This window comes from Mastigoproctus giganteus, chromosome 5, assembly GCF_048544385.1.
Source record: "Mastigoproctus giganteus isolate SK-2022 chromosome 5, ASM4854438v1, whole genome shotgun sequence".
Classification (NCBI taxonomy): Eukaryota; Metazoa; Arthropoda; class Arachnida; order Uropygi; family Thelyphonidae; genus Mastigoproctus; species Mastigoproctus giganteus.
Genome location: NC_143579.1, coordinates 8,819,771 through 8,845,021, shown reverse-complemented (window position 1 = coordinate 8,845,021; position 25,251 = coordinate 8,819,771). Strand labels below are relative to the sequence as shown.

General features: G+C 36.6%; 1 protein-coding gene across 1 annotated transcript in view; it reads left to right on the top strand.

The window, feature by feature from the left end:
* Positions 1-25,251, top strand: part of Cdc45 (cell division cycle protein 45) — a 143,497-nt gene that overhangs the window by 53,744 nt on the left and 64,502 nt on the right. Inside the window, exons 4-7 of the mRNA XM_090373853.1 lie at positions 1,966-2,058; positions 10,624-10,721; positions 14,463-14,574; positions 22,976-23,040. Coding sequence (XP_090229979.1) covers positions 1,966-2,058; positions 10,624-10,721; positions 14,463-14,574; positions 22,976-23,040 — 368 coding nt within the window. The remainder of the gene's footprint in view (positions 1-1,965; positions 2,059-10,623; positions 10,722-14,462; positions 14,575-22,975; positions 23,041-25,251) is intronic.

Here is a 25,251-nt window from a genome sequence, read left to right as displayed (position 1 = left end):
CAGGACAGTTCATGGGGTTTTGTCAAAAATATACAGGAATTTTGCTAGCAATGATAAGGAGGTGATTATCCTGTTATATAAGGAAATGGTTAGGCTTAATTTTAGGAAGGATGTAAAACTGCTGGAACAGTTGCAGAGAAGGGCAACCAGATTGGTGAGGAGAATAAAGGGGGCTATTATCAAGAATGGCATCAATTCTGCAAATTTCAGCATCTGGAGACTATTCACCTATGAGGTGATCTGGTTGCAGCCTTTAAGACATTGATTGGATTGAGCGCTGATAAGATTCTTCCTCTCACTCAGACTACACACACAAGGAAGCATAAATTTAAACTGAGGATAGTTGCAGAATAGATGTGTGGACATTTTCCTTTAGCCAGTGAGTGGTTGATCGCTGGAACAAACTTCCATTTGCTGTTGTGGAAGTTGATAGTTTAAATAAATTCAAGGAAGAACTAGATAAACTATCAGAGGGAATGAATAGGTGAAATGGGAAGTTTTTTTGTTTTTTTTTTTGGCTGATGCTTTAGAAGTTTGCTTTCTTACATCATTTGCCACTACTAATGCTAACCTCAGAGATTCTGAGTTTCCAAATTGATTTGTTTAATTAGTATGGGCTCCACTATCCTTCAAAATGTGTCACATCAAACATTGATTTTTTGGACATGAAGAGAATTTATTTCACAAGAATGAATTTTCAGCATCCTGTATTCTCCAGCAATTTTGACTATTGACATAGCTGCTAAAGTGAAAAACCATGCTTTGGAAGTGAAATAAATTTTATCCAAAATTTCAACACCTTCACAACAAATTATACTTTTAAACCAGTGACAGTACTGTAATCTTTTAACATTATCCTGAAATCGAAGCTTGTGCTTATTGTGAATTTGGTATTGAAGAAGGTTTAGGTGTTTCTTACTGATGAGATACCCTTTTGAATGCTGTTTCCACAGAGATTTGTTTGTAGATTGCAAAAATTGTTTGTCTAATGTCATCTAATTGTTATGTACAAGAACACCCTTCTTTCATATTCCTTATTCCTAACTGATCCACACTCACAAAACGTTATCCTGAAAATTGCAGCTTTGCATGGACAGTGTTGGGGAAGTTTTCCCCAACGCTGAGATTGAGATTAAGTTGAGATTCACTTTAAGACTGTTTCTGAGTAAGATTCCACTAAAAAACATGATGGTATAAGCACAATGTTTATTCACCAGTAGTAACGTACAACTTCAAACACAGACTGCGACAAACTGAACACTTGAACTGTGAAACTATCACTTTCTCTAGTTATATGACAACCTCCACTAGCACCCTCTCGCAATTAAGCAATCCTTACTAGGTCGCATTGTATTTAATACTAATAATGGTTTACTTTTAAATATTATATTTAAAATTATATAATACATAAATTTAATTTATATAATATTTAATAATAAACACTAAGTATCACATGACTCTTTTTTGTATTGTGTTGTACAAGCAATGGAAAAAAAAGTTGCCTGAAATTTATTCAGCTTTTATCAGTCATTCTAATTCTCTAGTTAATTCTGAAACTTCTAAGTTCTTTATAAGCTTAATTGTAGTATCTAAAACTGTAGATAGTAAAATTAAGAGATGATATAAATTTAATTATATCCCAATGAGAGATATAATTAAAATATCTAAAAGTAATAGCACTATTAAAATGATTTAAATTTGAGCAAAAGTTAACTTGAAATTAAATTTAAATTAACAAATGAATTTGAGTAAAACTCATTTGTTAATTTAAATTGTTTTCAACATGTTAAACTTCAGTATTATTTTTTGAGTTACCTATCCTTTATGAAGAAAGAAAGAAAGGAAGAGACCAGATTGTTTGTTTGTTCATATAATAATTGAAATTAGTTTTAATTTTCTTCATAATATTTTCTTTTTCTTAATACTTGATGTAGTTTTAACAGATCTATTGCTTTAATTTATCAGCACCTCTTCCAGTGTGATAACATAGCATATACTTTAATACCTGTGCCTGGAAAACACTCACTTTTAGAAGCTTATAAGAAACATGGAAAACAGGTACTTATACTGCATTTTTGATTTTGATAATTTTTACTCAATTTTATGTTTCCTGATATTTTTAAGCATGAGTTTTGTTTGTTGAGTGTGAAAGTGTGCTTATAATTTTATGTGCATTTAGTATATTTCATGCAGTATTTTTCAAAAATTGTTTAAAAATATTTAATGATAAATTTCCTAATTTTTTTTTATTTCTTAAAATGAATTCAATGGGGGAATACATCATTTAAAACATTTAAAAGGAGAGCTAAAACATTCATAATATTTTTTTATTTAATTAATATAGATTGCTTAAAAACTCTACTTATAAGCGATTTTAAAAATATATAGACTGCTGTAGCCAAGTGGTCAGGAGTGGGAGTGTGAACCCCGATCTACTCAAAGAGTGCACACACTCTTTGAGTAGATCGGGGTTCAAGCCCCTGAGTGCTAAATATGGTCGCTCTGCCAACCAGCACTGGACCAGCATGGCAGATTATGGTCCATTTTCCTCAACATGAATTGTTTAGGTGGCTTCCATCCTGCAGTGGATTGTTACTGTACAGTACAGATTGATAACAGCTGCTGCTTACATTTTTTTTTTTTTTTTTTTTTAGGTATTTTACTTTTCCAACTTTTCATTACTTATTACTAAGTCGTTCCATATCAAATAATATAATTTTAAACTTCAATGTTTACCATTTTGGATTGCAAGTTTTATTTTATTATCTTATTTTTTTAATGGATACATATTATTATTATTATTATTAGCAGCTATATGGTGCAAGGAAGCCTGAGGCTTATGCTGCACAAGCCAAAAAAAAAAAAAAAAAGTTCCTGAGTTACTCTGAGAGAGAGAGAGAGAGAGAGAGAGAGAGAGAGAGAGAGAGAGAGAAAGAAAGAGAGAGAAGTAGAAAGGAATCACCAAGAAAGAGAAGAATGATGATATCTAGCTCAGGAAAATACTCACATGACATCTCGGAAGAGTCCGAGATGTCATGTGAGCCCCTGGGGTTTCTTCCTCAATTTTAAAGTCTTAAATATTAATATTGATTGTTTAAAAAATTCAGAATAGACTGTCATGAGACTCTGATTTTTGTTTTATTCATTTTGAGTTATCTGCTAAAGCTAGGAATGTGAAGTTCTACTACTGCTTTTATATAAATATTCTTGCACTGTAATGCATAGTTTATGCTGCCATTTTATTGAACAGGGAATGATGAGGTTGCAACTGAATTATTGAAGGAATAATAGTTAATATTGTTGGGGTTCTATATTTGGCAGTAAATTGTGTTGAATGTAAAATATAACTTGGAATCTTATCATTTATAAATGTATTTGTTACTTTTTAAAGCCAGTTAATTTATTTTTTGCTTTAAATTCTGCTCTCAACTTTACAATTTTATTAGCATTAAAGTTACTAAGTAATCTACATCAAATTTTAGGGCTAAAAAGCCTCAGCCTACAGTGAGTATGGTCCAGAAAAGAATATTGATATACAAGTTAGTGCATCATTTTTGTACATAGTGAAAATAACCAAAGTTATATACAAGGCATTTTGTTGAATCTCATATTGTGAATACCTTCACAATGAGTTGCCTGTCATTGTACTACTTCAAATATGGCGGTGATGGTATCCGCTGAGAATAAGTAACAATAGTTTTCTTTATTGGAGAAGAATTACGTATTCGAAGTAGTACAATGATAGGCAACTCGTTGTGGTATTCACATATGAGATTCAACAGAACAATGTCTTGTAAATAACTTCAGTTATTTTTACTTTACACAGAACTGATGCTTAGCATTAACTTATACGCTAAGTAATCTACCTCAAAGTCTGATATGTAATTGGATATATTTAGTTATATATCTACTTAGAATTAATTAGAATTGCTACATTTAAAATGTTACCTGTACTATAAGTTTTCCATACAGAAAAGTGTATATAATAAATAATTAAATTATTTATATAATTAAATAACAAATAATTTGAGGTTCTTTATCTTTTGACATTAAAGACATGCTGTATGTTGAGGGAGAAAACATTGGGATGAACATTTGATTGTAGTCATATGCATAGTTTGAAAAATAATGCGCATCTTGCTTACGAACTGATTTAGTAGGTGCTCTGCTTGAGGAGTTGGTGTCAGCTGTAGTGTGATTCTTACAGAGGGAGGTACTAGTATCATGTATCCTAATGATATTAAGAGTAGGAGACCAGCAGAATTACTTAGACTGCTGTAGTACAAGTACAAGACAATGCTGAAAAAAAGCCATGAGTTAGGGTTGAATTTGAAAGCATCTGCAGGAGGGAGCATATGATGAGAGCCTTGTTGATCAATTCAGCCCTGGAGAGATTGTGCAAGGCTCAAGGGGTAGAATTTTTCTCCACCTGGTCTGTGCTTGTTAATAGGAGAGACTGCTTCTACAGGGATGAGATACACTTAAATAGAAAGGGTGCAAGAATATTTGCTGATGCTATCGAGGCAGAGTTAGGTGGGTTGGAAAACTGCTAGCTTGGGGGCATACACGGACTAATAGATTAACAGTAGCCGCTGGCAGAGGTAAAAGTTATTTTTGCACTACTTCTATTGAAATGCAATTGAGCAGCAACCTGGAAAGCAAGGCAATGGGAATTTCCAGGACTGCTTGTAGTCATAGTGGAACAAGTAAATACATGGGCTACGTTAGGGTAACTAAAAGTAGAAACAGGTGCATGTATACTTGCATGTACACCAATGCTAGGAGTATAGTTAATAAATTCGATGAGCTTGAAGTTCTAGTCAAGACATCAAAGGCAGATATTGTTGGGATATCAGAGGCATGGTGCCACACAGACATAAGCAGTGCAGAACTGGAATTAGGGGAGTACAATGTGTACAGAAAGGATAGACAGGACAGGAAGGGAGGAGGGGTTATGCTGTTAGTTAAGAATCACATAAGATCCAAGGAAGTGCATCCAATTGATGTGGGTGGACAATGCAATGTTGAGTCTGTTTGGTGTGACATAAGCACTGGGAAAGGAAAAATGAGAGTAGGCGTGTGTAATAGGCCTAATGAATATGATAAGTACAATGAGCAATTGTGCAGAGAAATAGAATGGGCCAGGAAATTAGAGTGTCTTATAATGGGAGATTTTAATTTCCAGGATATTGACTGGAATTTGTGGGTTGGTCACTCATACACTGGCATGGCTTTTGTGGATTTATTGGATGATTGTTTTCTACAGCAGCATGTTCGGGAGGCAACTAGTGGGAGTAATACTCTTGATCTGATTATCAGTAATGATTCTTCATGCATCAAGAATCTGCATATAAAGTAACCACTAGGTGGCAGTGATCACAGTGTGTTGAAGTGGGATTTACTCAAAGAGGTAACTACCATCAAGGGTAAAGAGAAGGGTTTTTGCTTTTATAAAAGTGACTACGGTGGTCTGAGACAATATTTAAATTCTATATGGTGGAACCAACTGATGTTACCAACAGCAAATTCAAAATGGGAAGCATTCAAAAAAGTAATCTTTGAAGCTACTAGGCTTTTCATACCAACAAAGAAATATTGTTTAAGATTTAGGCCTAAATGGATGTCAGATGAACCAATTAGACATGTGACAGAGAAGAAAATTGCATGGGATACATATAAATTAACATGTGACACAGAAGCCTATGATAGATATAAGCTGGTCTGTAACCAAGCTACAAAGGAGGTTAGGCAGGTGAAGGCAGATTACGAGAAATGTTTGGCAAAGGATGCAAAGAAAAACAGCAGAGTTCTTTACTTATGTAAACTCTAGAAGGAAGGGGATGAATTAGATTGGTCCACTTGATATCGATGGTTCAACTGTTGATGATCCTGCTCAGGTAGCTAACAAACTAAATGAATATTTTTCATTGACATTCACACATAAGGAGTTATTCAGGGAAGGGAATGCCAGAGGTGTATTCAACTCTGGCAGTAACCTAGATAATCTTGTAATAACTGAGAGTAAAGTGGAGGAGAAATTGTTGAAGACAAACACAAGAAAGGCACCTGGGGTGGATGGAATCTATCCAGTTATATAAAAGAGGCAGCAAAGGAAGTAAACAAACCCTTAGCCATAATTAGGAGAGCTTCCCTGGACTCAGGGGAGGTACCCATGGACTGGAGATGTGCAAATGTGACCCCAATCCACAAAGGAGGATCAAAGGGAGACACAGGTAATTACAGACCTGTTAGTTTAACTTCTGTTCCACTGGTTAAAGAAACATTGCAGGATCATCTAGACAATACTTCAGTTATAGCTCGGACACAGCACAGGTTTGTTAAGGGGAAGTGTTGTCTGACTAATTTGATTGGATACTATGCTGTAGTCACAAGGGAACTGGATGCAAAGAATAACTGTGATATCATATATTTCGATTTTAGAAAAGCCTTTGATACTGTTGCACAAATTGGAGCAGTGTGACATTGGAGGCAAATTGCTGCTATGGATAAAGGGATGGTTGAATGGGAGAAGACAGAGAGTGGTAATCAATGGACACTGCTCTTTGTGGACTAATGTTATTAGTGGATTCCCTCAGGGTTCAGTGTTGGGTCCATTGTTGTTTTCTGTATTTATAAATGATATTGATGATGGTATATCAGGCTTAATGTCCAAGTTTGCAGACGATATGAAGGTTGGCAGGGTTGTTAATGACACTAATGACAGTACACTGCTGCAACAGGATCTAGAAAAGTTGAGCAGATGGGCTGAGAGGTGGCAAATCAAGTTTAACATTGACAAACGTGAAGTACTACATATGGGAAGCAGTAATCCCAGAGTAATGTATCAACTCAGTGGTACCACACTGACAGTGGTAGAGAATGAAAAGGACTTGGGGGGTAATTGAAGGCGTATATGAAGTTTTCTGAGCAGTGCAGTCTCTGCAAGATTAGCTCATGGTGTCTTGTCAATGATTATCTGCTTGTAATCACCTCCTTATCCCTGCTAGAAAAATTCCTGTATATCATTGACAAGACACCATGAGCTAATCTTGCAGACAGTCTGCACTGCAGGGATAAGGAGGTGATTATCCCCTTGTAAAGTGGCCTCCGTAGCCTAGTGGTCAGAGCGGGAGTGCAGTAGCACACACTCTTTGAGTAGACCAGGGTTTAAGCCCCTGACTGCTGAATACGGTCGATCTGCCAACCCGCACTGGACCAGCGTGGCAGATTATGGTCTATTTCCCTCAGCATGAATTGTTGAGGAGGCTTCCATCCTGCAGTGGGTTGATAATGGCTGCACTTTACTTTTTTTTTTTTTTTTTATCCCCTTGTATAAGGCAATGGTCAGACCATACCTTGAGTACTGTATGGAGGCCTCATTTTAAGAAGGATGTAGAGCTGTTGGAACGAGTACAGAGAAGGGCAACAAGATTAGTGAATGGAACAAAGGGTTGCTCTTACAAAGAAAGGCTTAAGTTTTGCAAATTACAGTGTCTGGAGACACCTAGGCACCTGTGAGGTGATCTGATTGAGGTGTATAATGCCTTGAATGGTTTGAGCATGCTCAATGCTGATGGGATTCTTCCTCTTGCTCAGAATAATCGCCTGAGAGGGCATAAATTCAAATTGAGGAAAGACTGTTGTGGGATAGATGTGCGGAAGTTTTCCTTCAGCCATCGGGTGTTTGATAGCTGGAACAAACTTCCATCTGTCATTGTAAAAATTTATAGCTTAAAAAGATTCAAGGCAGAACTTGACAAACATTTGGAGTGAGTGGATGGGTGAAATAAGGGTTTTTTTTTTTTTTTTTTTTGGCTGATGCTATATAAGCTTGCTTTCTTGAATCATGTGCCTTTGTTAATGCTAATGCAGTTCTTTTGACAATATCAACATTGAACTTGTGCATTTCTTCTTTTATGTGCTTTCTTATGGTCTTACACATTTGTACATGTTATACCTTGTTTTTTATGTTATCACTTTGCTTAATTTCTCATTTCTTTTTCATCATGGCAATTGTGTCTTTTGATATTCTGGTTGGTTTTTCTTGTTTACCAGTAGATTCAAGGACATAGGCAGCAGCATCTACAACAGTCTTGATGACTTTCATTATTGGTTGATATATCTGTCCAGGAAGGTTTTGTAGACATGAAAACAGTTGGACAGTTCTAATTCAAAGTTTGATGATTTTTCAATAGTTGTTTGTGTTGACCTTCTTCACTTCAGTTAACTTCACCAATTTCTTTTGTTCTTTCTTGCAATCAATTTTGATTTTTGCTTTCAGTAACCGATGGTCACTTCCAACATTAAAATAGTTCAAGATTTGAGCAGTCATGAATATTGTTTTATTGTTTGTCACTATGAAGTCAATTTCACTAGTATTTCCAAGAAGGCTCTTCTGTGTCCATTTTCATTGGGCCTTTTTCTTGAAAAATGAGTTCATGATGAACAAATTTTGTTCCTCCACAAATTTAATTAGTAGACTGCCTCTTTTTTCAGTTCCATATGGGCCAACTTTCCCCATTTTATATCTTACCAATCTTACATTGAAATCTCCCATTACAATTTTATGGTGTAGTCATACTGCTTGTAAAGGTGCAATAAGTTTGAATAATTTGAAGATAATAGTGACCGTTTAACTTAACCGCACAGCAAGAAATTCAACTACGTTTATATTTGAATCTGTTAGTCTTTTGTTCATCAGTAACCCAATTCCGCCTCATTGTTCGTTGTTTGTTCCTTTGCAGTATAGCCAATGTCCATCTTCTAGTTTGATCAAATCTTCACCTTTTCTTTGAATCTCACATAAACTAATGATATCCCAATTGATGTTTTTCAGCTCTTGTAATAGCTCTTCTAGGCATGATTATTATTGTTATTATTTAGTTTTTAGGAGCATTAGCAACTAAGGCCATATTGCTCCGGGATATGCGGTGGTCATTTCCCTGACCTTTCCACATCCTCCGTATTTGGTGGTGACAGGCTCGAACCCTGGTCTAATCAAGAAGCGTGTGCTACGCACTGCTGCTCCTTCCCACCTGGCTACGGAGGCGCCTCTAGGCATGAGTCTGCACTCATAGACTGAATGTTAAGCATTCCACTGTCTAAAAGGCAGCCTGACTTTGCAGTGATTCTTAGCACCCTCTGCCATTGAGCTGGTTTTCCTGCTGCTGTAGGTAGCTCGCAGATCTCCAGGGAATGAGGGCCATTATTTTGTTGTGAAGCCATGTTGAAGGAATGGACCATAATCTGCCATGTTGGTCCAGTGCATGTTGGCAGATTTTGAACTGACTTAGTCTAGTGTCTTAGCTTTAATCTGTCCATCATGGGTGACTGATAGGAGTATATGCACCCGATGGCATAGTTCTCAGCTTCATTGACACGTGCAAACATTCCTGCAGTGATAAGGCATTGATCCATGGGAATGCTTTCAGAATGTATTGTTACTTAAATTGCATATTGAATTTTGAAGATATTCTACATGTAATTCAATATATTTTTAACCTTGGCTGTTTATGCATTTTTTAGCACCTAAAAAGTTTCTTGAAATTCTATTTTGAAAATTCCTTGTCTGCTCTGTTGTAGCTGTCATAACTTCTATATTGCTATAAAATCATTGTTCCTGTAAGTTCTTTAGTCTGAAGAAAAAATAAAACTCACATGATGCAAGGTCAGGTGAATGAGGACATATAAAACAGTTATAGTGCGTGTGGAAAGAGGCATTTGGAAATTATTGTTGCATGAATAACAAGCGTTGTCATGGTATTATTTTCAGTTTTTATTTGTTACGTCTGTTTATTCAGATTGCATCTCTCTCTCTCTCTCTCTCTCTCTCTCTCTCTCTCTCTCTCTCTCTCTCCCTCTCCCCCCCCCCCATTTGGAGGAGATGTTTTGTATCCAGGTTATAAAGATAACCATGTTTCATCTCCTGTCACTATTGTTTTTAGAAATCAGGGCTCATAATCACTAATTTCAACTGGTTTTGTTTTGAAAAGTTCACCTCTTCTTTCCATCTGATCTGCTCTTAGAAACTTAGGAATGAAGCAGTGTGTAATATTTCATTTTTACAATGTCAGATATGATATTCCAACTTGAGAAGCTTTATCTTCAATTTTTATTTTACAGCAGTTCCATACAATACTTCTAATTCAGGAGGCAACTCTGTCATTTGTTGATGACATGCAGTCTCATCTCCCATCATACTCAATGATATCGAGTCCACCTTTGAAGTGTTTGTACCTTTTAAATTCCTACTTCTCGATAAAGCTGTTTTGTTGTATGCTTACACAATCATTTCTGTAATTTATGAAGCTGATTTCTTCAACAGAAAGTAACATTTTATAGATCTTTGTTCAAAAAAAGTTACATTCTGAAAAGAGTGATGATAAAAAACAGATAAAAATAAACCTTGGCACACTTGCAACCATAACATCACACACTAAAAATGTGAGCCATTCTGAGGTATAAGATAAAATATTTTTCTTATTCAGTGTTCAGATACTTGTGACAAATTCAGCCCTGAAATTTTCTGGTCTTACTTTATACAGTATTGTTATTGTATAATTTAATTAAAAATATGTATAATGTTTCAGTATATTATAGTGAATTTTATTAACTTCTTTTTAGATTAAGTACATTATCTTGTTAAATTGTGGAGCAACACTGGATATTGTAAATATGATGCAGCCAGAGGAGGATGAGATTATATTTTTCATAGCCGACAGGTAACTATATTTCAGTTTGAAAATTTTAATCCCTTTATAGAAGATGACATCTTATATTAAAATCACGTTATTTTGTTTTGCATTAATATAAATTTGAAATGCCATGTGTATATTATAGAAAATATCCCTCCAATTTTTGCAGTTGTCTTCTTGGATTTCTCCATTGTATCAATGGTTATCCTTGACCTAACTCTTTGTTATATATTTGTTATATATTATTTTTGTTCCTCCACTCTTTTCTGTTCTCCCAGTCTCCGTTCTTCAATCTTCTCTTTTCCATAGCTGCCCTCACTCCCTCCATCCATGTGCTTCTAGGTCTCCCTCTCTTTTTCTGTCTAGGGGGGGGTATCCATTCCATTGCTTTTTTCGGTAGCCTTCCCCCTTTCTCATAACATGTCCATACCATTGTAGCCTTTTCTGTTTTGTTCTAATATAGTTGGGGAAGGACATTACATGTTGTTATCCATTAAGAATTATCAATATGTATAATTAACCACTCTTTTACCCCATGGAGTTTTTAATATATATTTTATTTAAGAATAGCCTTAATTAAACTAATATATACAATAGTGTGACAATTTGGGTATCTTGCCGATACCCATCATCAGACCTTGCTGTTTGAGAATAGAGATAAAATTAAAAAGGTGAAGGTTACTAATTAGATTTACATTGAGAAGTTCTAAATTACAATCATACTTTTTTAACAAAGGATCAGTTATAAAATGTATTAACAATTGGTCAGGTCATTTCTAATTTTCAATAATGCCAGCAAATAGATAAATAATTTTAAGTTATAACAAATTGCGCATCTCTAAGATTGAGATTATAATTACGACATAAAGGAGCAATTCTGTGTTACTATTATACAATTATATGAGCAGAACTTGGTTACACTGACAATTTTTAAGTTACTTTACTTTTAGCCTATTTTATAAGATGAATTAAGACAAACAAAACAAATCTTACCTGCTGACCGCCCTCAGACCTTAAGAGGATCAGCCAGCAGTGCCTTTTATCGGCCAGGGATTCTTAAAATTGTTTTGTTCTGTTCTGTCTATGATGTTTTTTTGAACGTCTATTGCTTTTCTTATATCTTTGTTCCTGACTCTTTACAATTTAGACCTTCGGGCTGATCTTCTCCAAAAATCCATCTTGACAGCTAGTAATTTCTTCTTTTGCCTTTCCTTTATAGTCTAAACCTCAGATCCATATAGTAGAATACTCTTAAAAATTGTGTTATATATTAATCGTTTGGTTCTTTGGAAGAATATTATTGCTCCATAATACTGGGTCCAACATTCCCAAGACCTTTATTAATTAATTCCTCTTGCAATCTCATCTTCAGATGAGCCATACATCTGTGTAATAGCTCCTAGATATTTAAACCATTTCACATTCTTTATCTGTGTTCCATTAATATTCAAAATGTCCTCTGTTGAATTCATATATTCCATCTTACTGAAGTTTATTGTCAAACTCCATATTTTATATTGCTCCAGTAGCATCCTTACTGTGACTTCTGGGAGGTTTGGTCCTAAACTTGAATAAGGTTGTCCATGTAAATGTAAGACAAATAAATAAATTCTCTACAAAAAAAGGTGGGAAAAAATCACCTTTTTTCAAGGAAATGTCAAGAATCAAACATGAGAATTTCTACTGCCAGTAGTTGAATGTATAACTACTATTACTGAATGACCCATGATTCAAGAAGACAGTATAGCAGGTGGCTCTGTGCTAGATTTTTCCTCTGCATTATGTAAGGCATCTTTTTATAATAAACTCCTATGTGTTCAGAAATTCTTCTTGCCCATTGCACCTGAATGCTCTCTTGCTGATTTTACAAGCACTACACTGGATATGTTTTACATGTACCTTTTTGTCATTCCAGTATGATGAAATGTCTGTATGTGAGTTATTTTTTCTGTGTTATGAGGGGGCATGAATTCAAATTGAGGAAATATAGTTGTAGAATAGATGTGCGTAACTTTTCCTTTAGGCAGCAGGTGGTCGATGGCTGGAACAAATTTCCATCAATCATTGTGGAAGTTGATAGCTTAAATAAATTCAAGAAAGAACTGGACAAACATTTGGAGTGAAAGAATGGGTGAACTGGGAAGGTGATTTTTTTTTTTTTTTAGCTGATGCTGTATAAACTTGCTTTCTTGCACCATGTGCCTCTGCTAATGCTAATGTGTCATATGTGCATATGTGCCTCTGGTTTGCCATTACTGTTCTAGATATTCTGTAGCCACATTGGCAATGACAGCACTGGCTGGGAATCCTGTAGGGGTGCTGCATATCTGCTAGTACAGATGAACATTATACATGATGGTAGTACTATTGAGACAGAGAAAATCCTAGTAAGAAGAAACTTTCCTGGCTGGGTCACAATTCTTTCTCTTTTGCTTACACTCGGTGTGGCATCGACTCCACAAGACCACTGAAGATCCTAAAGTATCCTGAACCAGCTGGACAGAAGGATGTCCCAAAGTTTGGCAACAGAGCAGCTGGCTTGGATTAGCGAACTCTGTGTTCCACCAGATCCCACAAATGTTTGACGAAAATTATATCAAGGAATTTGTCAGCCAGGGGAGCACACAAAATGCCTAAACATGATCCTTGAAGCATTCCTGCATGTTGTGGGCCATGTGACATGGGGCATTGTCACCTTGAAATTGTCCAATGACATCTGGATATGTGGTCATCATGTAGCATAAAACTTGATCAGAAATGATGCTTAGTTCTGGCTGTGAGGTTGTGTTCAGTGAAGATTGAGGATCCAGTGATGTCCATGAAAACATCCCCCCCCCCACAAACCATGATACCACTGCTGCTGGTCAGTTTTCATCCAACTCTGTGCAGGCTGTTCACCTGCTTGCCATTGAATGAAGCCGGAACCCTGATTTATCAGACTCGGAGACTTTTCCTATCATCCAATGTCTAGGAATGGTGGTATCATGCCCACTGCAGGCTAAGGTGTCGATGACAGTCAGCATGGGCATACAAACAGGTCGCCTATTCCATAGGCCTATCTGCAAGGGTGTCTGCTGGATGGTGTGTTGGGAAATGTTTCTCTGTGTGCCCTGGTTGTACTCTCCATTAATTGAAGGATCATGAGCTGTCTTTTATCCTGAACAGCATGTGCCAACCACCATTCACCTTGATTGTAAACTAGTGGTGGTCTCCCTATCAAAGCACATTGGGTGGTTGTATGTCCCCTCTTCAGACTATTCCTGCTGCACCTTCACTAGGATGGTCAAACAAGACAATGCCTACAGTTGCTGAGATTCTTGTGCCTTCCTAGTGCTGCAAATCATTCCCTGTTCAAACTCTGCCTGGTTCTTCCTTTTCCCCATTGCACAGAGTTTGTACTGATAAACCGACAGGCACTACCTGTGCCATCACTCTATATTCTGCACTGATCAGTAACATGACGCTTTGGGATTATCCACTCGTGAAGACAGATTGGCACAATGTTTTGGTTCATAAGTGTGTAAAATTTTGAGAAGTGTACTTAGCACTATGGTCTCCTTAACATCACCTTATGGTGCAAGTGTACAAAGTTTAATAAACACTGTTCTAGGGATCACCTGTAAAAGTTATACTGCAGTAGTTGTTTAAGAGTTTATATGCTAGACCACATATTTCTGTTGCTCTATACTCTAGTTTTCTCTTATCAGTTTTATAGCTCCCTGTGTAACAGTATATACAGTTTCAAAATGATTTTTATTTTATAACTAGTCATCGTCCAGTTGACATCTATAATGTATATAGTGAATCACAAGTGCGTCTACTTATGGAACCTGATGAGCATGATGAAATTCCCTCTTATGAAGATGTCTTTAGAGAAGAGGTAATTTAATCCTTAATATGTTTAATACTAACTGATATTATTCGTATTGTTTAAAACCATTTAATGAATAAATAGGATAACTTTATTTGTTCTAGAATTACAGAATACAATATACAGACAGTCCAAAGATGACTAGAGGATTTAAACAACATATAGAATTACTGTGTGCTGTATAAATCCTGATGCTATGTAACATACACACAAATGTATATATTATAGACTATAATTGGTACAAAGGAACTGAATTGACCTTCTTGCTTATATGTTATTAGAGTTATGTCATCTCTTAAACTACATATCTTTTCACAAAATGTTAGGGGTGCAGAAGCAAAGTTGAATCACTATATCAAATATTATCTTTAGGCTCATTTGATTTTATCATCTTAATAGTGTGATCAATAGCACTCAACTTTGGTTACAATGAAAAATTGTTCTAACAGTCTACCAGTCTAAATATTTTCAAGTGGCTTCAAAAGCATAATAGCTGACTTCAATCTTCAAATCTCAGCTGTCATTCAGATATGGAATAACCTGGTCGATAACCTGAGAGTCTGAAGTCTTAAGGTACTGTCCTTAATTGCTCCCACAGTAATAGCAGTGAAGCAGATACCAACTGTTTTGGCGCCTCCGTAGCCAGGTGGGAAGGAGCAGCAGTGCGTAGCACACGCTTCTTGATTAGACCGGAGTTCGAGCACATCACCACCAAATACGGTGGATACGGAAAGGTCAGGGAATGACCACTGCATATTCCCGGAGCAATATGGCCTTAGTTGCTAATGCTCCTAAAAACCAAATAACAAACAACAACAAACCAACTATTTTAACTCTGACCACCTGCTCCTTTGAACTTGTAACTCAAAGCCAAATTAATGGAGTTCCTCTCCACAGTGATTGCCCAGGATGGCCAAAAAGATTTTAAACCTCAAATTTATCATTGTTCCAATGGCCAAATTTTTATTTGAAATGTATCCATAGAACTTTCATATAAATCTCCATGTCTAAACTGCCATGAGGTCATTTTTCAAACTGTAGTGCCTAAGCCACGTATAATTTTACATCATTCCAAACCATGGTGGAATAAACAGCTCTGAGCTGCTTTTAAGGAAAAATAATCTGCTCATCAAGATTTCAAATTGAACCCATTGAGCGACACTTTGAGTGACTTTGTTGACAAAGGAAACTCTTCCAACAACTAAAGCAGAGTGTCCTTTGTTCCACCATTGTCAAGAATGCTAGGCAAGAAAAAGCAATCTTTGCTCCTGCTCCCTGTGCTAAACCGAGTGTCCTCTGCACCCTGCAGCCATTGGAATGGTGTGACTGCATCCTCATGTTCTCCTCTCACCAAGCAGTGATAGATTCATGATAGGGCAATGACTCCATTAATATGCTGACCTTCAATATGATCAATATTTCCAAACAAGAACTGATTGAAATAATAAATCAGTTACTAACTGCTCTAGTCTCAGGATAGACCACTTTCTAAGTATCTCCTCAAAATCTCTAGTTATTATTACATTGATGTCCTCATAGTGTTTATCAACAGCATGTTTGTAGAGGCTAAGGTTCTCCTTCTTGGCTTCCCATGCCTAAAGCAAACACACCGGGTCAGTCTATTGAAAGAGAATACTTAATTTTAAATTAGAGGATCAAATATTAACCAAGGATTCCATGACAGGGTTCAGCCAAGGGGGGGGAGATCACTTTGCTCTAGAAACCTGCAGTATAGCGAAGGTATAGAGGTCTGAAAACACTCATTCATTCATATTTGAATCTTCTTTTCTTGCAAACCATTTTACAGTAAGTAAGAGTAACTTCTTGGGGAAGTTAATCTTACTTACAAATAACAGGAAAGTTAGACATGAACATTTGGGATTTTGCTGGGATTAAGGTTCCATCAAAAGAGAATGCTCATTTAAGGCAGATTCATTTAAGAAACGTGTTCATTTCATTTAAAAATCTGAATTGTGCTTTCTGTTAACTTTATAACTAATCATTCAAACCTCTAATTTCAATGTTGCTTTGTTACCTTTCCCTATATGTAAAGGCTTTACTGGTTGCTGTTCTGGGGTCCCCAGTTGTTGAACTTATATACTCAACTTGGGATTATTAATGAGTATTATATTCAGCAAAATAATCCTCCTCCCTCATTATCCCTTTTACTTGTCTGTTACTGCACACATTTATTAGAAAATAATGCTATAGTAAATGTGTATGTGTATAAAAGAGACATTTAAAAAAAGAATGATCATAAATTTTAAAAACTAATAAAGCATATATAACTGGATGAAAAAAATAATTTTGATATCATATACTTGGATTTCAGGAAGACTTTTTATATTGTTGCACATATAAAAAGACTGCCTGTATAAACTGGAGCAATGTGGCATTAACGGCAAGTTACTGCTATGGATAAAGGGATAGTTAAGTGAAAGAAGACAGAGTGGTTATCAATGGGCACTGTTCATTGTGGAATAATGTTATCAGTGAAGCCTTCCAGGGCTTCAGTGCTGGGCCCATTGTGTTTTTTTTTTTTTTTTTTTTTTTCAATATTTATCAATGATATTGATGAAGGTATATCGGGCTTAATGTCTAAGTTTGCAGATGACACAAAGGTTGGCAGGATGGTTAACAACAGTGATCAAGACTCGGTAGGTTGAGAAATGGCAGTTGAAGGTTAATATTGACAAATGCAAGGTACTGCATATGGTAGCAGTAACCCCAGAGTAACTTATCAACTGTGTGATACTACACTCAAGGTAGTGGAGAATGAAAATACCTGGGAGAACTGTGCAGTCAGACATGCTGCCAGGACAGCTCATGGGGTTTTGTCCGTGATATACAGAAACTTCGCTAGCACAGATAAGGAGGTAATTATTCTTTGTGCAAGGTCATGGTTAGGCCACATCTTCAGTATTGTATGCAAGTCTGGTGGCCTCGCTTTAGGAAGGAAGTAGATCTGCTGGAACAGGTGCAGAGAAGGGCAACCAGATCGGTGAAGGGAACAAAAGGGTGCTCTTACCTAGAAAGGTTTCAGTTCTGCAAATTGCAGCTTCTCAAGGCTTAGGCACCTGTGGGGTGATCTGATTGAGGTGTTTAAGGCCTTGAATGGACTGAGTAAGCTAAATGTGAATGACATTGTTCCTCTTGCCAAGACTACATATATCATGTTGTCTAAATTTAAGTTGAAGAAGGATGGTTGCAGGATAGATCTGCAGAAGTTTGCCTTCGGCCAGGGATAGCTGATTGATGGAACAGGCTTCCATCTATTGTTTTGGAAGTGAATGGTTTGAATAAATTCAAGGAAGAACTAGACAAATTCTTGAAGTGTATGGATGGGAGAAGTGTGTAGTTTTTTTTTTTTTTTTTTGTTTTTTTTTGGATGATGCTATATAAGCTTGCTTTCTTGCATCATTTGCCACTACTAGTACTATTACTATATGCTAATTTTATAAAATACCTAAATTGCCAATGCACGTTTAGTCTACCATGCATGCATTTAGTTTGATAATAACTCAAAAATGTTTATAATGATTTTCACATACAAGGGTGTATCAAAAAGTTTGTACTCTAAGCTAGATAAAACATTAGTAGGAAGATGCCATTTTTAATATAAGTTGTCTGCATATTCAATAACTAACATGAAATTTCATTCCCGTAGGTGATCATATACCAGAAGTGGAGTCTGGAATCTGAGGAAGGATGCTGTGGTTGACAGAGTGGAGTATCGAGCAGTGATCAAGTTCCTGCATTTGCAGGGCAAGAAAGCTTAGGAAATTGACGAAGAAATGAAAGTTGTGTATGGGCAGAATTGTCCATCCTATGACACTAAAAAAGTGAAAATGGGAGTTCCAGTGTGGTCATACAAGTGTCTTTGACAAGCCAAGAGAAGGAAGGCCATCAACGTCCACAGACAGTGAGATGGTTGCAAAGGTTAAGCAGCTGGGTGCTGAGTGATAGACATGTGACAATTCATTGCATTGAAAATGCAGTGGGAATTAGCTATGGGTCTGCCTACAGCATTTTACTTAGCCATCTGCTCATGTCTAAGGTCTCCTCACGATGGGTTCTAAGATTGCTGATGCCTTTGTAGAAGCAATGTTGATTGCAGTGTTCTCGCCAACTTTTGGATTTGTGTAATGCAGATGTTGAGAACTTTTTTGATCGGTTGGTGACAAATGACAAATGCTGGGTGTTCCAGTATGATCCAGAGACCAAAGACATGTCAAAGCAGTGGAAGCACAACTCCTTCCAGCCTCCCAAAAAGGCAAAGACCACTCCATTTGCAAAGAAGGTGGTTTTCCGTATTTTCGGACAGAAAAGGGGTTATCCTGACAGATTATCTACATCGTCGTACCACACTTACCAGAGAATACTACAGAAAGCTTTTGAAAAAGCTATTCTGTGCTTATAAGGTGAAAAGGCCCAGAATGTTAGTAGTAGTAGTGGCATGTGATGCAAGAAAGCAAGTGTATCAGCTTATTCAGCATCAGCCAAAAAAAAAAAAAAAAATCACACCATTCCCTCCAAATGCCTGTCCAGTTCCTCCTTAAATTTATTTAACCTATCAATTTCCCCAACAACAGATGGAAGTTTGTTCCAGCAATTAACCACCCGCTGGCTAAAGGCAAATTTCCTCACATCTATTCTACATCTGTCTTTTCTTAATTTGAATTTATGTCCCCTTAGGTTCGTAATCTGAACAAGTGGAAGGATCCCATCAGAATTCAGCGTGCTCAACCCATTCAAGGCCTTATATAATATAACAATTGGTACACCTCAATCAGATCACCGCACAGGTGCCTAGTCTCCAGCCACTGCAATTTGCAGAACTTAAGCCTCTCTTGGTAAGAGGATCCCTTCATCACCCTCACCAATCTTGTTGCCCTTCTCTGTACACGCTCAAGCAAATCTACATCCTTCCTAAAATGAGGCCTCCAGACCTGTACGCAGTACTCAAGGCACGGCCTGACCATTGCCTTATACAGAGGGACAATCACCTCTTTCTCCCTGCTAGCAAAATTCGTATATATCATTGAGAAAACCCCATGTTAACCAAAGGTGTCCGTCGTCTGCCAGACAATGCACCAGCTCACACAGCCATTGCCACTACCAACTTTGTTGCCCAGTGCAGCTTCTAACTTCTGCAGCACCCACCCTGTTTTCCTGATCTAGCACCATCAGACTTCTTCTTGTTTCGAGAAATGAAGAAGCCATTGCATGGACGCTTCTTTTATTTGTCTCAGTGGAGTGGCATCGTGGCTTCAGGCAAAAAAGTACGGATTTCTATGATCGAGACATTAAACAACTGATCCATAGATGGGAGAAATGCGTTACTATACATGGAGAGTACATAGAAAAGGATTCAAGCTCCTCTGAAGTTTCACCTTTCTAGGGCTATTATTTCTAGGTAAGGGTATGAACTTTTTGATAACCCCCCCTCGTACATTATGGCTGATGTGTGAAGAATAGAATGCTGCTCTTAAATTTACTACTGTTGAAGAAATGTTTCATTGAATCTTACTCCATGTTATTACAGGATACTTACAGAGATTATGTACTTTTCTATAGCATAGGTAAACAGTCATTTAAACAATTTAAAGGTGGAGTTAATAACAAAGGTAAGTAGATCAAGTGTTAAAAGTATTTGCAGTAATTGATCAACATTATTGTTGTTGTTATAGTGTGTGAAACTTGCTATATGACTTTGATGCGACTTTTTGGCTATATTAGTTTTAGTAATGGCTGCATGGTGCAAGAAAGCCTATGGCTTATATACCAGCCAAAAAAAAAAAAAAAAAAGAACCCGAATAATACAATGGTAAAAAAAAAAAAATAACATAAATAAATAAATAATAATAATTAATAAAAGAAAAGGAAATTAAACCTATCATCCTATGCACTTCCCTCACCCGAAGGTACTATCCAGATGACCTTTTGAATTTCCCCATGTAGGCAACTTATTCCAGTAATTTATAACTCACTGGCTAAAATAAAACTTTCTGCAGTCCAAAGTCTAAAATAAAACTTCCTGCAGTCCAATATATTTGGATATTATTGATACCATGATATACAACCCAATATAGACTGTGTTTGTGTTGGGTCCCAAGATTAACATTTCCAGAACAAAATCATGTGCACATTAAGATTTGTTTGGACATGAAGGAAATTGTCATTGAAAGGATATAGGGCTTGTCAAAATTTGCAGATGTTGTGATGATTGGGAGAGTGGTTAATGACTAGTTCAAGCAGCATTGCTTCAGCATGACTTAGATAGGCTGCAGTGATGGTCAGATAAGTGGCTATTATGTTTTAATGCTGCAAAATGCAAAGTTTTTATGCTAGAGAAATAACTCCAAAATAACTGTTTTATCACACACTTATATTTTATTAAGCAAAACATAAGTATATAAACATATATGATATTATAGAAAGGGATTACAAATTTTCTTTTATGCACTGATTGAGAGGAGTTGAATAGTAGAAGAAGAAAGGAATTTGATGGTTATAAACCAAACACATATGCAGGCATGAAGTTCTCTGTGCAGAGCGGGCAGATGGGAAGGAGAGTCCATATCTTCCTCTCAATGATTTCTCAAACAATTTTAAATATAGGGAGATTATAATTCTATTGTGTAAGTCAGTTGTGAGACCATGCTTGAAATTACCATATCTAAATGTGGAGGCCACACCCAATAAAAAGAAAAAAATACTTCAAGATTCTTGAAAATATGCAAAGACAGGCAAAAGACTGGTTAGATCAACTAAAGGATTTCCACCTGAGGAGATAGTTCAATAACATGAGGTACAGATCTTGGTAAATAGATATCTTAAATGGAATCTGACTGATGTTTATAAGGCTTTGAGAAGGGATAATAAAATGAAGGGGAAATTTTCATGGAATTAAATGATGCTACAATCAAGGGGCATAAATTAAAACTAGGTAGGGAAAAATTATAGACTGGATTTGAGAAAGTATTCCTTTAACCAAAAAGGAGTTATTAACCATGACTAGGTTGTAGAAAGTATTCCTTTAACCAGCAAGGAGTTGTTAATCATGACAGCCTGGGGAAATTCAGAGTCCAGCTGGATTGTTGTACTTCCATACTCCCATAAGTATGGAAGTACAACAATCCAGTCATGAGTATGGAAATACAACATAGGTAAATTATTTAATTAATTATTTTTATTATTTTTTTTTTTTTTGTGGTGGTGTATCAAAGCCTTCCCAGCATCATATTGTCAGTATTGATACTAATTCTATTGCCTTAAGGAACAATTCCAGAATATCATGCAACACTGCTTCAGCAAGTTCCATTTTGGAACTTGCTGAATCAATGTTGACAATGGACAATTAGCAGAATTCCAGCATTTTGCTGGCTTAATGTATTTGGTAGTTGGCTTCTGGGTAATCAGCCTGTCTGCATTCAGCAGTGTTGCTGAATGTACACAATATTCCTAATGCTTCAAAACTTTCAAGTGACTGGAAATAGACAGGGCCAGCCAATTTCAGTCATGTTTCATGATAAAGCTGCAGACAAATCCTGGGCAGGCAGGGAAATGTAAAAGTGAACTTGACATGTGTCAAGGTAACTTCTGCATTGTGATCAACAATGGATCTACCTTTCAACAGTACATATGCCGTTTATAGAGGTGCATAGTGACTTTACACGCACCCAGTATATTGATATTTGAGGCAATTGCATGGTACCTACATTCTGACAGTGCTGTAAAATTGGGCCTTTTATGATACAATGCACCACCAGAAGGCCAGGCTTGTATGTGCCCAGTTTGAAGAAATTGAATTTCCACAATTGGTCTGACTGTTCTAGAGTCTTAATCTGAATTCTATAAAATACATTTTGAATATGCTCTAATGCCAACTCAAGTCATTCTAGCAGTGGAAGTGGACCATATTGCCAAGCAAGGCAGTGCAGTCCACTTCAACTGCTATAATGGTGACTGCATTAAGGAAGGATTGTCACAACACTCCAGCTAGATACTGTTGTGTCAGAAGGTTTCCTCTCATAACTGTTGCTGTCATTCAAGCCAAAGTTTGGCCCACACATTAATTTCTTTAATAAAAAATTATTTTTCTGAAGTAGTTATCCAAGATTACTTATTGTTTTTGTCCAAAGCAATATTTTTATATAAAACTTTATAGATTTTAGATTTTATAGATTATTATAGATTTTATTTTTATGCAGGTAGGGTTTTGGTATCCTGGCATATGTCAAAACTTTGACATTGAAAGAGTTTACATTAAAAATTTTATTCTGAATAACAATTGATTTTACTTTTCTCTAAATTTTTAAAACCAGTTTGGCATATTATTTTCATATGAAATTTGCTAAAATGAGTGTTTTCTGCTCTATAGACAGAAGATGAAGAAGAACACAAAGAGGAGGAGGAGGATCTTGAGAGAATACTTTTGAAACGACGAGAAAAGCGATTGTGGGAAGAAAAAAGGTAACTATTTAAACAGTTTCTAATAAAGTAAATGAATATATTAGTATATGTGCCAATTGTGATAGGTTTTCTATAGTATCACAAATTGATCTTTAGAACAGATGTAATTTATCAGAATAATACAAACACGCATTTATGAACTGGCTTGCTTTTGTACTAATCTGAACACCCCAACCCAGTCTTGATATCCCCACCCCACATTAATACCTCAGTAGGACTACAGATAGCCTTTTCAAAATGTTGATAAACACTAGCATTCAAAGAAAGTACATCACCTAGAAATTTCACATTTCTAACCCTTTTTTGTGATGGTATGTTACATTAATGACTAGCATCACAAATAGAAATATCAACAAAAGATATTTATTAATAGTTAAGGCAAAGCTAAGAAATATTTGACAGGTGCTCTCAAAATATTCCAAACTGAGCATTTGCAACCTTTATACAACAGTTTTGGTAAACAACAGTTGCGGCTGAAATGTTATCAGAAGCCCTCAATTTGCTTCAGTTTATCATTTTAAATGGGAAAAAAAATGAAAAGTTCGCCGGGTGCAAACTAATATTTAGTTGAACTGCCTCTGGCCCTGATGACAGCAGCACACCGTCGAGGCATCGACAAGATCAATTTCGGAAGATAATAAACTGATAGGTGCCTCCGTAGCCGGGTGGGCAGGAGCAGCAGTGCATAGCACACGCTTCTTGATTAGACCGGGGTTCGAGCCCTTTACCACCAAATACGGAGGGTGCGGAAAGGTCAGGGAATGACTACCGCATATCTCGGAGCAATATGGCCTTAGTTGCTAATACGCCTAAAAAAAATAAACCAAAACCAAAAAAAATAAACTGATAGTTCATGGTTCCAAACACGAATTATGGCTTCCTAAAGTTCACAAAGGGTCTTTGGTTTCTTTCTGGTAACTGCAGATTCCACACAATGCCAACAGTTCTCTATTCCGGTCCGGGCTGTTTCCTGGCCAGCTAAGAGTTGCAATGGACCATTCTTCCAACCGTTTTTTTCACCTGTAACAAATGTAAACACATTACTGTCGAACCTCTAATGCAGAAATGAAGCTAAAGTAACTACAAACGTGCCTACTTACACTTTCTGCTCGATGACAAGGAGCAGAGTCGTCCTGAAAGATGCAATTATTTGGCAGTTTGAAATGGTCTCTAATGGTTGGCAGCAATTTTCCTTCCAATATAGCCAGGTATCCACTGGTATTTACTGAACCTTTTATAAACTGCAGGTAACCTACTCCTCAACACGAAATGCACCCCCCATATCATTTGACCGGTAGGGAATTTCACTGTAGACACCATCCAGTCTGGATGGTGTCTACATGATCCAGTCTGGATGGTATTCTTCACTATGTTTACGGCGAATTGTTTGTCTCCCATCAGAGCCATACAGATTGAATTTCTTTTCATCCTAGAAAATAACTGACTTTCACTGCTTGGGGGTCCATTTGACATGTTCCTTACACCAATTAAATGGGCTTTTTCATTTTTGTGTGAGGAGGGGCTTCTTCTTAGGACGACGGGCTACAAATCCATTTTTGAAGAGGCGTCTTCTGACTGTTACTGCACGTGCTACCACTCCTGTATATTCTTCTCATTCTCTTTTCAGCTCGGACGAAGAAGCTTTATGGTTTTTAAGGCATAAGCACTTCAAAATGCGGTCTTGTTTTGGCGTAGAGACTCATTTGCGTCTGGTTCCTTTCTTCCTATCAGCAGAACCAGTATTCTTGAGTTTGGAAAGAAATCTACTCACTGTCGGCTGATTACAAGACACTCTATAAGCAATATGACGGGAAGCACATCCTTCCTCACATAAAGCAACAATAGCACTTTTTCTTTGTGGCATCAACTGCACGTAACTCGCCATCCTGACACAGTCAAGGAATGACTGCAACTCTTGCAGAGCGTGCTTATATAGCTGAAAGTAACAGCTGATGCAATATTACTTCATCACCTATGTCTGTCAATCTTATCTGATGCAATCTGTAAGAAATATTGCCATATACTTACGTTATTCTGATGAAAATTACAATTTTAAGGGGTGATGCACTTTCTTTGAACACCAGTGTATATATTTAAGCATTCCAAAAGGATGATTTTGCCTGCTCATAGTTGCACAGGACCTGTGCATCTGTGAGCAGGTAAAATTTTGTATTAATTGTTGGTTCAAGATTAGTGTTTGAACTTTTAGTG